This window comes from Anas acuta, chromosome 16 (genome assembly GCF_963932015.1).
Source record: "Anas acuta chromosome 16, bAnaAcu1.1, whole genome shotgun sequence".
Taxonomy (NCBI): domain Eukaryota; kingdom Metazoa; phylum Chordata; class Aves; order Anseriformes; family Anatidae; genus Anas; species Anas acuta.
Genome location: NC_088994.1, coordinates 11,092,796 through 11,106,177, shown reverse-complemented (window position 1 = coordinate 11,106,177; position 13,382 = coordinate 11,092,796). Strand labels below are relative to the sequence as shown.

The following is a 13,382-nucleotide window of genomic DNA, read 5'->3' as shown; positions in this document are numbered from 1 at the left end:
CTGAATTAGTTCGTTATGACTGATTACACGTGGCTCGTGGTCCCTCCACCCAGGTTCGGCACCGAACCTCTGCCACTTGCACCTAGCAAACTGCAGACGGGAGCAGCAGCAAGGGGTTTGGGAAGTCTTGTCTGGATTGCAGTTTGGAAAAACCATGCCTTGTGGGGCACGTCTAAAGATCCCTCCTAGAGACTGTTCTGTGGCACCGAAGACATGAATTACCGTGTGTTTTTTTATGAAGTAGCTGGGCTCGAAGCATGCAGAGCCCACGTATGCGTGTCTGGGAGCGCTGTGGGGGAAGGATGCAGCTGCACTGTGTCACCGACTGCTTGGCCAAATTCCTGCTTCTTGCACTCAATTAAGTGCTGCTTTTTCAGGTGGCTCACAATATGTCTCTCTCTCTCTTGCAGCGGAGTTGGAGTTTGTACAGATAATCATAATCGTGGTGGTGATGATGGTGATGGTGGTTGTGATAACCTGTCTGCTGAACCACTACAAACTCTCTGCGCGATCCTTCATCAGTCGGCACAGCCAAGGGAGGCGGAGAGATGAGAATCTGTCATCAGTAAGTCACACACTGCTCTTCTCATCCATGTCTTACTGTCTTGTTTGCCAAGTGATGTGAAACTGGGGAAATGTGAGAGCCAAAGGCATTCATCTCAGTTGCGTTTGCCCATGTGCCACTCAGCACTGTGTGAAGACGCCCTCCAGGTTGGGTCCTGGCATCGTCTTCTTGGTTACGTGGGGCCTATGTAGGGATGCCTTTGGCTTTTTGGGGTGCTTTTTGTAATACACAGTCAGCTGTAGCCTCCACTTTTGTCCTGAGCTTTGCAATGTGGACTCTCCATTAGCAAAGTAACCACGTGAGGCTGTTCTTGGTGTGTCCTGTTCCTGAAACCACCACTTACCATCAGCTGTTGGGTGCATGTGCCTTGACATTTACAACCCCAAAGTATTGAGTCCGCTGGCAGCTCTGATTGGAGAGTCCTAAACGAGCGAATTAATCTCTTCCTGCCTCCAAGAGGATGGGGAATCTTGAAAGACCTTCTCCAGTTTTCGTCACAAGTGAAGTCGTGCTGTCACTGCTGCAATGGAGGTGTCAGAAAACGCCCGTCAGCCACGCGAGCAGAAACCTCTCCAAGGGGATGCTCGGGAGATTCCCCGCTTAACTTGGGCTCTGTGGTTCACAGAAGCCTGAGGAGAAATGTGTTAATTGCACCTCCAACGTGCATTCAAGGGGGAGCCCCTCCAGCCTTGCGGCAGCTGCTGGCTTACGCAGAGCTGGAGGTTTCATCGGATGCAGCAGCTCAGCGACAAGAACCTACAGGGAAAAGACAGAAAATTTTCTTGGAGGGTGAGCGTGTACAATTCACTGCTGCCTGCATGGCTCTGTCTTCCCGTGCAGGGATATCTTGTACTGATGTGTTTCTTTATCGTTCACCCTGAAGGATCTTAGAGCTCTTTAAACGGTAGGGCTGCCTCAAGGTCACTGCTTCGTGCTCTCGTTTCCAGCCTCGCAGGGCGGGCGGTGCTGCCTTGTGCTGGCCTCCGCGGAGCTGCGCTCCCTTGTATCGGATCCGGGAGAATGATCAAATGCTCTGAGCTTCCTTTGATTCCCTTTTATAAAGCAGAGAGATCTAACATCAGCTTTAATATGTGCAGCACTGAGGGCTGCCCAGCCAGCAGGTGCCGGCTGCCCCTGCTCCACGGGTGCTCTCGTTTTGTACCACAGGGCACGGAGGTCCCTCACCGGGTGCTCTGTGCCAAAGCAAGGAGGACGCCCAGTCTGATGGAGAGCTGTGAAGATCCTGAGCTCAATCAAAGCACCCTTCATTTTGTCAGCTGCAGAGCGTGTGTCCAAAGGCAGCGAGTGCCTCGTGCTGCCTCCTGAAGCCGTGCAGCACGAGCCCCATGCCTGGAGCAGCACAGTGTGGGCACAGGAGTTCTCGAGAGTAGCAGACTGTTTTCCCATTTACACTTTTTTTTTTATTATTATTATTCTTTTATTGCTTCCAGAAAGTTTTACTTGAAAAATACCAAAATGCTTCATTTACAATTTTCAAATAAATTCCAGGACGAGGCTTTTTCAAGTTGCCTGTTTTTATTTTCTTGAAAATGAAGAAAAAAGAAGAAGGCTAAAGTGGAAAGAAGAGAAAGTCGTGTGGAAATGGAAAAAAAATTCCAGGTTGAAACAAAATGTCTTGACTGTTCAGGAAAAAAATCCTCCTTTTTTTCCTCCCACTAGGCCAAAACATCCTGGCGTTTTTTGGCCCAATCCCTGCACCGAAACAGCTCCGTTATTTATTCAGCCTTCAGATGCGTGAGCAATTAAATGGCTTTTCTGCAGAGATTTACCTCTGCACAGCTGACAGACCCCTGTGAGGATGTGGTGTCTTCTAAACCTTTCTCAGAGCTAAGGAGAGGAACATGAACATACTGGTTTGGGGGGTTGAACCCTTTATAACTCTCCCTCTTCTCCTGCCCATCTTTGCCAGCGTCATGAAGTGGCAGCCGAGCTTCCCTCGTGGCCCCAGAGCCCTCCTGGAGGGACAGAGAAGCCCCCGGGCACGAAGCAGGGAGCTCCTTGCAGTGGGATCAGCTGCAGTAAGGATCTTCAGGGTGGCTCGTTTGGGATTCAGCACAGCGTGTCTTCTTGTAGAAAACCACTCCAGCCTAAATGAGCCTTCGAGGACGGCAGGCAGAGTCTGCGCCGAGCGAGATACCCGTTTGTGCAATCCATTAAACTTGCACTGAACTGGTGTTGGGCTTTCTAAATCCCAAACTTCATTTGGCTGTCGTGACCAGACAGGCACTGGAGCTCCAAACACGCTTTTCATCTTCTAAAATATTAAAGTAGTTCATCCCATGGTCAGAGTGCTGCCAGAGCTGCACTCGTTGTCCTTTCTTCTCCTAGCTCAAAAATTACAACTGAAGGAGAAATTCATTTCCCCAAAGGTGTGGGTTTTTTTTTCTTTAATGTGGTTCCTGGTAGCATGGAATTTTTGCGTTGCTGCACCTGCTTCTCAGTCATAGCTCTATCAGTTCTACCGAAACCGTCTCCTTGTAACGGGCACCTCTATTTTTCAAGAACTGAGAATCTTCAAGGAATGCAAAAATACTTTTTTCTTTTTTCTCCCCCCAATAAGAATGGTTCTGACCCTGCACCCTTGGAGTAATGAGACCCTCCCTAAGAAAAAATGGAAAATACGTCCTCCTGAAGGCTCGGAAACTTAATCTGCACCACTCAGCTTTGCAATGGGAATTCTCTGACATTACTCAAACAAGTGGTTCTATAAAAGTCGGAGATTGATCTCTAAAAAGAAATTAAAAAGTAATTTTAGATTCTGAAGCGAGTCCTGGAATACTGGCAGAGGCTTTTAAAGCCATATTGCTCATCAAGACCTAACTTCCATTTTGTGAAATCACAGCTTTCTGGACAGGGCCGTTGCTGATGAACTCACGTCCTAAATATTCTGGAAGCAGAAGGTATGCGAGGAGAGCTGTGAAGCTGGGGACATGGCCAGAACAGGAAGGATGAAAATATTCCTGTTTGCTGCCTGTGAGATTTGCCCACCCCTAGCTACTGCTTTCTGGCAGTTCTAATCCTGATGTTGATTTCATAAAATGAGACACGAGCCTTTACTCAGAGGGGCTCCGTGGCAGTGCTGGAGGCAGGGGGTTCGTGGCTGGGGAGCCTGAAGCTGCTTGGTTTGGGGGGAGCCCCCCTGTGCCCTGGTAAGAAAGGTGTTTTTGTAGATGGAGAGTCTGTGGTTGGCAGCCCTGCTGCACAGGCTGGGTCCAAGAGTGGCCTTTGGAAGGGATGCTTTATCCTTAAAGGAAAAAGGGGAAAAGAAAAGGTGCCTGGCATTTTCTTTCCCCTGGTGGTGAACGTGTCTGCCGGTGCCAGAACTGGAGATTCACCTGCAAGGGATGGGAAGTGCCAGCGACTGCGGGTTGTAATTAGGAGCCTCCTGGCTTGTTTTCCTCCAGCTTTGTCTCCCGGAGCGATGTTGCTGTATATGAATATTAGCAATATTTAAATATTTTAGGTCTTACGGCAAAAGCGTAGAAGGTGAACTGTGTGTGTTCACAGTATCAGCAGCCAATGGAAGGAGGCTTGTTTGTTTGTTTGTTTTGATTACGAATTGTAAACCAGTCCCATGGTTTGGGGGAAATTGGCTTGTGGGATTTTCATGCCTCGGGTTGTTGGCGCCAGGGTTCAGATTGCAGAATCAGGGCTGATGCCTGCAGTGTAGGGAAGCCTCTAAACCGCAGCTCCTCGATCTTTTTAAGCAAGAACCTGGAATCCTTTGGGGGAAAAAACACCGTAGAAGCATCCTGTTGCTGTAGATGTATTGTTTTTTTTTGTAGCCAAATCAAAATTGAGCTTAACATTTGAGTGTTCACTTATTCTCTTTATTTTCCCACGACTTCCTTGATTGCTTGCATCCGAATGTGGGTGTGAGTTTTGTTGTTGGTTTTTTTTTTAATCTTGCCATTAGTTCATGGAGCGTTCTCGGGTACACTGTGAATCACCACCCCTGGCTCCCGGCTCCCGCACTGTGAAACGCCGCTGCGGCGTGTTGGAAGCGGGGAGAGGAACCTGGTGGGTGGGCGCGGGTGGGAGGGGGAAGCCTCCAGCCGGGGGTGTGCTGCTGCCGTTCCCATCATTCATTCTGCGAGTGATTGACTAAACACAAATGGGGCTGAAAACGGAGGGGAATCCTGATCACAAAGGGTATTTCCAGTGGTATTTCCACTTGTACCGGAGCGGGTTGAACGCTTTGGAGCGGGTCGGGGCTGCGTGTTGCTGAGCCTGACCCTCGCCTCTCTTCTCCTTTCCCATGCAGGAGGGCAGCCTGTGGCCGTCGGAAAGCACGGTGTCGGGGAACGGGATAGCAGAGGTGAGGGCCCTGTGGGTGCCACGTACCACCAACGCCGCCTGTCCCTGTGCCACGGGGCCGAGCCTCACGGTCCTGCCGCCCTTTCTCTCTCTCTCTCCCCTCCAGCAGCAAATCTACACCCCGAGGCCCAGCGACCGGCTGGCGGTGCCGTCGTTCCTGCAGAGGGACCGCTTCAACAGGTTCCAGCCCACCTACCCCTACCTGCAGCACGAGATCGACCTGCCCCCCACCATCTCGCTGTCGGACGGCGAGGAGCCCCCCCCGTACCAGGGACCCTGCACGCTGCAGCTGCGCGACCCCGAGCAGCAAATGGAGCTCAACAGGGAGTCGGTGCGCGCGCCCCCCAACAGAACCATCTTCGACAGTGACTTGATAGATAACTCCGTGTACGGGGGGCCGTGCCCCCCCAGCAGTAACTCTGGCATCAGCGCGACCTGCTATGGGAGCAATGGCAGGATGGAGGGACCGCCGCCGACCTACAGCGAGGTGATCGGGCACTACCCCGGGTCGACGTTTTACCAGCACCAGCAGAACAACAGCGGGATGCCCTCGCTCTTGGAGGGCAGCAGACTCCATCATTCACAAATCAATGGCCTTGAGAGCACAACCGCGTGGAACAAAGAGAAAGAGAAACAAAAAGGGCACCCCTTTTAAAAAAAAAAATTAAAAAAGAAAAAAAAAAGGAAACGAAAAAAAAGAAAAAGGCAAAAAGGAAAAAAAAAGAAAGTTAAATGAAACACTCTGCACTTCTCATTAAAAGAAAAAGGAGAGAGATTGAGAGTTGAGGAAGATGAGCAAAGAAAAAAAAAGCCCTTCCCCATCTCTCCATGTATAAATATTTACTTGTTATGTCTGGTCTGAATGCACAAGCCTACAAAGCTTGCAAAAACATTTCTTTATTGAGCTGTGTCTAGACGTTTAAAAAGGAAAAAAAAATCAACTGTAGTCCTTTTTTTTTGTTTCTAGTTGAGCTGTGTGTGAATGCTTTTTTTTTTTGTTTGATTATTTCACTTAACTTTAAAGACAAAATATTTGCACAAAAAACATTTTGTTTAAAGATCTGCAATATAAATATATAAATATATATTAAAAATAAGAGAAAGTGTATGTGTAAGGAGCAGGAGTATTTTTGTATTAGAAGAGGCCTATTCAAAAAAAAAGTTGTTTTCTGAACTAGAAGAAAAATGGCAATTTTTTGAGTGCCAACTCAAAAAGCGTGTATTACGTTGTAAAAAAAAAGGACAAAAAAAAAACAAAAAACAAAAAAAAATCAAAAGCAGGGGTTTAGAGTTATTTATATAAATGTTGAAATTTTGCACTATTTTTTAATATAAATATGTCAGTGCTTGTGTTGGTCAAAGCCTCTATCATGTCTACCATGCAACCGTTAAGGGATATTTGTCAAAGTGAAGAACAAAGTAGCTGGAAGGGGGTGGAAAAAACGCTAAGGAGGAAACGGCAGCCCCGCGAGGAGCGCAGCGAGCCAGACTGCATCACACGCAACGCCTTCATTTCCAGCGGCCCCACGGGAGGCCAGCGTTCCCTATAAAGTTCCCTGCGTTCCCTACAAAGTTCCCTACGTTCCTACAAAGCAGGAGGAGTCGGTGCGCGTCCGCATGTCAGCCAAGAGGGTTTGGGGAGTGCAAAGGTAAAAAAATAAAATAAAAATCCCTGCTTCCGAGCGCCAGTAATGGCAGAAGCAGACAAAAATTACTTGATTTTTTTTTTTTTTTTTTTTTTTTGGACAACCTCTAACTTTTTGGAGGGGGGTGGTGGGGATGAGAATAAACTTCTGTGTCTGAAGGAACAAAGCGTTTTTTGGTTTATTTCTTTCGATGTTAACCTGAAGGGCCCTGCTTGGAGATCAGTCATGTGGAAGTCGATGTGAGTAAATGGTACCGTGCCCACCGGCCGCCTTTCAGAGGGGGTTTCGATATCTCGCTGAAAGGCCGAGCTGAAAACTGTGTTGTTTGCGGAAGTCGTTTTCGGTTTATATGAAAATCCCAAACCCGTATGTGGAATGGAAGCGCGCAGTCGGGCCTCAAACCTGCAGCTCCCTGGGCTGCCTCTGGTCATTGCTGTTTTTTGCTTTATTATCCTAGCTAAAGAGGCGTAAAGTACGGTAGATGGAAACGAATCTGCTCCTGTGATGTATTAACTAAAGGCTAAAGAAAAACGCTTAATGCTTTAGAAGCAAAAACCCTTTACCTCTTCTGAAGATTTCTTCATTCAAAACGGCACCGTCCCTCGCCCGCCAGCGTCCTCCCCTCCGGATGTCGTGCGTCTTTTAATTTATCTCCGTTTCAGAAGCGTTTTGTCTTAACTATGCTATTGTTTACATATTTTTTTTTGTACCGCGTAGATGTCGGGTAGGTGTTTTTGCCCTCATGGTGAATTTGTACGTGACAGAGCGAACGAGTGAGGAACCCGAAGGGAGAAGCCGCGGCCGGCACCGGGAAGGGCGGGCAGGGCAAGTGCGGGGAGCCAAGGTTTGGCGAGGAGGTGCGATCTCGTTTTCTGCAGGATGCTATCTAGTAGAGTGACATAAATGAAAGATATAAAGGCAATAACTATTGTTTTTAAGCAACTTTTCTATTACTTGAACAAAAAAAAAAAATAAGCATGAGAACAGTTTTGAAGTTCTGACCATTTGAACAATATTTATATATATTTTAAAGAAGACGAAGAATAGCTGAACTTGAAGTTTGATCATTGTTTTTTGCTTTTTATTTTTATTTTTTGCCTAGAAATAGTCATGTACCTTCTCAATACTTCAAACCACTTTTTCACAGCTCTCAAAATCTTCATAGCTTTACAGTCGTGCAACCTAAATTTTAATGACCTTAAAAACCTAAAAAAAAAAAAAAAAAAAAAAAAAAGCCACAAAAAAAAAAAAGTCCTGCAAAGGAGAATAACTAGTTTGTCATGAAAGGTACAAAACTGATGAATTTATACGAGTTTTTAAAGACGTATCTTTCCTTTATGTAACATGTCTATTTAGTGCCTTATTAACGAAACAGTAACCCTCCCTTTTTTCAAGAGGGGAAAAACAAAAATCATCATTAGCGTCACAAGTAACCAGCGTCTGGTCTCTTGCTCCTTCGGACCTTGCGTTCACTTTTCCAATTCCTCGTTGCAGCGGGGACTGCTGCCGCCGGCACCGCTCCCCTCCCGGCTGAGCCAGCTCCATGTGCCGAGCCGCGCGCGGTGCTCCCTCTGCCACTTGGGTTCTTGGACTCTTTGTAAGGTAACTTGAATACATTTATGCACATCGCCTACCTGCCCGGGTAGGAAACTGTGGTGGATATTGTAAATGAGATACCAACCAAAAGACAAACTGAAATATAATATCTACTGCCCTCTTGAGCCAAAACGCGTGAATAGTGTTGTTGGGTTTTGTTGGGGGGGGTGGGGGGGGGTTGCTCTGTGACCTAAACTAGTTTGTTTGCTACAAAAAAAATAAATAAATAATGGTTACCTCAGCAGGTTTTGGGTGGAATATGCATCACACATCTGAAACTGAGTAGTGAGGAAGGAGGTGTCATCGGGACCGGAGGTTGTTAAGTAGCCGAGTTGTCTTGTGGCGTGGCAGTGCTCTGGGCACGGAGCCCCCAGAGGAGGCAGCGAGGGGCTGGAGCTCGTGGAGACACCCAGGGGTGTGCGAGAGGGGCTAGGCGTGCAGTGCAGCTCCGGTGCTTTGAAGTCCTTGAAATTTCAACTGGTTCTCTCTCTCTTTCCAACCCCCCCCCCCCCCCCCCCTCCATCACCTCCCAGTGTGAAGTCTCATTTCACAAACCTCACCCCAAGTATTGCAGTTCCTCGATCCCTTTGTTGAGTTGCTGGGTCCAGTTTCATTTGCTCTTCCCCTCGTACGTGGAATTTAACGAGCGTTAAATGGGATGGCTCATCAGCACCAAACTCCCACTGCGAACGCTGCCTTCCAGCCCATGTCCTGCACAAAAACTGAGCTGCCACCAGGGCTGGGGGCTCCCAGGAGCTGCGGGCAGCGGTGGGAAGGGAGCCCCAGACCCTCGGTGGGACTTGGGACGTGCAGCTGCATTTTTGCCTTTTGCCTGGCTTCTTTTTTTTTTTTTTTTTTTTTGCATCCTGCTGCTTTGCCACCCCGAAAACTCTGTGTTTCCATTGCAGAAAACAGATCTGGGGCCCAGATCAACTCCAAGTTCTGAATGGGTGTTTAGAAATATTGGTCTAGCCTTTTTTATTATTATTATTGTTATTATTATTGTTGTTGTTATTATTATTATTATTATTATTACTATTTAATGTTACTTTTTGCCTCGGGGTCCATTTCTTCCCAATACCCCCGTCCCGTACCACCACCAAGGCAGGGAATTGGCCATGCACGCCGTTGCTGATGTCTCTCCTTGGTCCCTTTCAGCCTTGGTGCAGATGCGGAGAGACCCATGCCAGGAGCTTGGCTCCTGCCTGCTCCGAGGGGTCTCCTGCATCCGCAGCCGTCAGCAGAGAGAGGTTCAGAGCCTTTAAGAATGACTGACTTTAGACAAAAGCAGAAGAAACAAGACATTGCTAACGCTTAGCAACCTCTTGTCCTAGCCTGCCTTTTTGCTCGAAGTTTTGAGAGTCATGTTAGCTTTAAAAGGGGTTGTTAATCTTGCAGATGTTCTTAGCATACAGTATGGCGAACAACACCCTGAACGTGCCACCGAAACTTAATGACCTGGAATGTGAACATGGCTTTTTCAGTAAGGATGGCAAGGAAGAATGGGTTTCGTTTGGTTCTGACACTGGTAAAACTTCAGTCCCCTTTCACAACCCTTGAGTTCAGTGGTTTGGAGATCAGCTTTACTAATCTAGTGCATTGTTTCCATACGTGTCACAAAATTCATTCTATCTTAAGTGGGGGTATAAGGAAATCCGATTGCTTTCTGGAGAATTCACCCTTTGTATGTGTATAAAACTACAAAATTGCACTAACTGCTATATTAAAAGTAAATAAATAAAAGCCCAAAATTTTTACTAAGGATTGAAAAAGGACTGAATCCAGATGTGTAGCATTAGCAGTGCTAGGCAAGAACAGAATGAATTTTTAATCTCTTCTGTCTCTGTATAGCTCAGAGATTTTCTATGTACAACACAAAGCTACAAAAAAAAATAATAAAAAGTTTTCCAGAAACTGCGCTTCAAATTTTTGCTGTACTATAGAAGCTCATGAAGGACAACATTACGAGTCCTAATTTGCCTGCCTTATAGACACATTTCATTGTATTAATATTTTCTTAAACTTCCAGTTGCATTGCTTTGGCTTTGGAGTTTGTTATAGGCAGTCCTGTATCCTGAGTTCTGTTCAAGTTTAAACTTATGTAAACTATTGACAGCACATGCAATGCAGTACTTATCTATATTTTGCTGTTTTAGTATGAATATGTACTCTGATGCCAATTTACAAAAATCTGTTGTAAACGCTTATTGTGTAACAGTAACCAATAGTGGCAATTATATGTCATTCTAAAAGCTGCAATACTTATACAATAAATTTTACAATACTTTGGAAAATTTGCCTTCACCTTTTGCTTTGTTACCTACAGATCAGAGTTTGCCAACACAATGTAATTTAAAAAGCTCTTCCTCTTTTCTTCTCAAATATTGGAAAATGAATATTCTCGGGTTTTGATATTTGTGTATTTTGCCCCCTTCCTTGTTAAGTAGCGTTCTGAATTACAGGCCAACGTATGTATTGACACAACGTGTTATTTCTTTTTTTTTTCTTTTTTTTTTCCCGTGAAGCTGTAGCTGGTTCCTGGTGTATTTGCATGCTAGATCCGTGTGTGTGTGTGTGCGTGTACAATTCTGTTTTCTTTTGAGTAGATCAGGTGTCGCAGCTTTAATTCCAGAAGAAGCATTCCTGTTTTGCACCAATATTTGCAACACTTGCGATCCTGCCTTTCAGACAAGAACACCACTTGATGGTCAGAAGGTCTTAACTTGAATAATCGTCAATCAACAAGAACTGTGTAGATTGACTCAAATCCTAAGCACAGAAAATTTGTGTGACTTTTTTTTTCTTTCTGAGACTGTGGTCAAATGCAGTGATCACATTAAAATGATTGAAAATTCAACTGTTTGCAGGGGGTTTTCTTTTTGTGTTTCGGAAGGATTTCCTGGAGATTCACCTGCCCTTGGCAGACCTTGGGTTCCCTCTTGAGAATGAGAGGCCTGTAGGGATCCCTGTGCTTTGACAGGAGGCTCCTCCAGCTGCTTTGGGTGGCCACGTGGAGGAGTTGGCCTTGGTGTGGGGAGCTGGCAGCAGGAGCAGCTGGTGGCAGCGCAGAGCCCAGCTGGGGGCCACTTCGCCAAATGTCTGTGGGGATGGCTGCAAGCAGCGTGATTGCAGGTCAGGAGCGAGAACCCCAAATCCTACCCTCTGGCTCTGGGCTGTGCCCAGTCACGGTGTGTTTTGTGAACCTCCTGCTGTCCTTGCTGCTGGAAAGCCAGCACCGGGTGGCACCATGCTGGAAAGAGCAGGATTAGGTTGGAATGTTTTAATTTTTTAAATTAAAGAAGAAATTGGCTTTTGTTTAAAGCCGTGCTGGTGCCTGGCTGCACTGGCAGGGCTCAGAGACTCGCCCCAAACTCTGCTGGGCTGAATACTCAAACAGGTATAGTTTGGACCAAATTCACTCAAAATCCCTGGGTGTCAGAAGCAGCTGTACAGTAGCTGTGGGGTAGTTGGGTTGGGGAATGGCCCCCAGCTGCTGTTGGGACCCCACAGGTGATGCAGCTTCCAGCCTGGCACATTCCCATGCCCTGGTGGCATCACAGAGTACTTCTGAAGATGCTGTAATGCCGGATCTGTCACCGTTTGGTGCCTTCCAGTCCATTTACAAAACAGCAGCTGTTAATCAGGAAGCCTTTTTTTCCTCTAAGTCCTCTTTGAAATGAGCAGAAACCTGCTCGCTCTATTTTACCAACTGAGCAACTTAGATGAGTGTTTGAAGCTAACATGTTCGCTCTCAAGATGGTGCTTTATCCCAGAGCTGGGATACAGAGCTCTCGAGGGTTGGATTCCCTTTTCCGTCTGGGAAGGCTGTCCTAGATGCTGAAACCTGCCCTGCCAGCAGCCCAGTGGCAGGACCAGATACTGGTGGCTCTGTGCTAGCAGATAACCTTTAGGAAGCAAAATGTGCATTTCAACGTGTGTGCATGGTCCAAAATGCACAAATCATGCATGGGGTCAAGCAGGTAGTCAGGCTGTGATTTTATCTTCATCACAGTCGTCATCACCTCCACTCCTACATACAACCTGCTTGCAAGCACTGCCACCAACAGCTCTAAATACAGTGGGATCTCCGTGGGGCTGTAAAGTGCTCATGGAAGATCAGCCCCTACCCTAAACCCCCACAGATGTCTCATTTCATGTACCATGAATAAAATAATAAAATAGAATATATATATAAATAATGAATACACATATGTATATATAATAAAAAATGAAAATTAAAATTTCTCCTTGCTCAGAGCATAACACCACGGATGTGAGCCCTGAGGGAGCAATCAGCAAGGCCAGGAGATGGTGAGAAAGAGCCCATGTGCTTGAACATCACAGCGCTGGGGGCAACAAACGGGGTGCTGTGGGCTCACTGTGTGCAGTCCTTGCAGGCAGCAGGGCAGCGATGTGCTGGAGCAGTTCCTGAGCATCCCAACCACTTGCTGTCCTCTTAGTTCACCCCAAAACGCCCAACTTATGCGAGAGGGGCAGTGTCCCCTCCCCAAAGCCAGGCTCACAAGTACCGAGGTAGCAGCAGCCACCTTTCCACAGGCCCACGGGCTGTGGGGAAGGGCAGGGTTTTGTTTTCAGTCTCTGTTTTGGAATGACAGCTTTTTCATTTTTGGATTCACAGCTGAAACCGACGTCTTCCCACAGAAAATGAGAACTGAGATGAAACCACATTTTCCAAAGGGGATTTTTTTTTTAATGAAAAAAAAAAAAAAAAGCTACAAAAACCAAATCCAACCAACACAGTGCGTGGGAATGGGCAGAAAAATATTGTTACTAGGCTACCTTTCTGCAGCTAATAAGGTGATCTGGGGACACTGCAGCATGGCTGATTGGCAAAAGATTATTTTTGACTTTTTTTTTTTTTTTTTGTAGCTCAGCGGAAGAAACAGTTTTGTGACTTTTGGAAACCACAAGTGGCAAAGGCTTTGATTTTAAACAGATTTCTGTGCTGCAAATTTAATAGGACTTCAGCAAGGAGGTTCAGCTTCACCCTGCGCTTCCAGCACTGAGGCCCTTTTTGCAGCGTTTCTGGCTCTGCTCACTGGAAGGTGCAAATTCCAACTTCAAAGCATCCAAACTTCACAGCAGCTTTATTTTTTTTTTCCCCTTTTTGTCTCTGTATTTTATCCGCCTGTCCTAACCCAAACCATGGTGGTGCCTTCCTGGAGATGCTGTGCTCACCCACCCGTGCCAGCCCTTCCTTGGGGCTGCTGTGCCCA

General features: G+C 46.6%; 1 protein-coding gene across 2 annotated transcripts in view; it reads left to right on the top strand.

The window, feature by feature from the left end:
* PMEPA1 (prostate transmembrane protein, androgen induced 1) overlaps positions 1-10,439 on the top strand; it is a 42,832-nt gene extending 32,393 nt beyond the window's left edge. The window contains exons 2-4 of one of the 2 annotated variants that reach the window (XM_068700228.1): positions 411-565; positions 4,851-4,904; positions 5,013-10,439. In XM_068700228.1, the coding sequence (XP_068556329.1) occupies positions 411-565; positions 4,851-4,904; positions 5,013-5,558 (755 nt within the window). In that variant the 3' untranslated portion in view covers positions 5,559-10,439. Of the gene's footprint in view, positions 1-410; positions 566-4,850; positions 4,905-5,009 lie in introns of both variants that reach the window. The other variant, XM_068700227.1, reaches the window with a different exon arrangement.
* Positions 10,440-13,382: the final 2,943 nt, after the last annotated feature.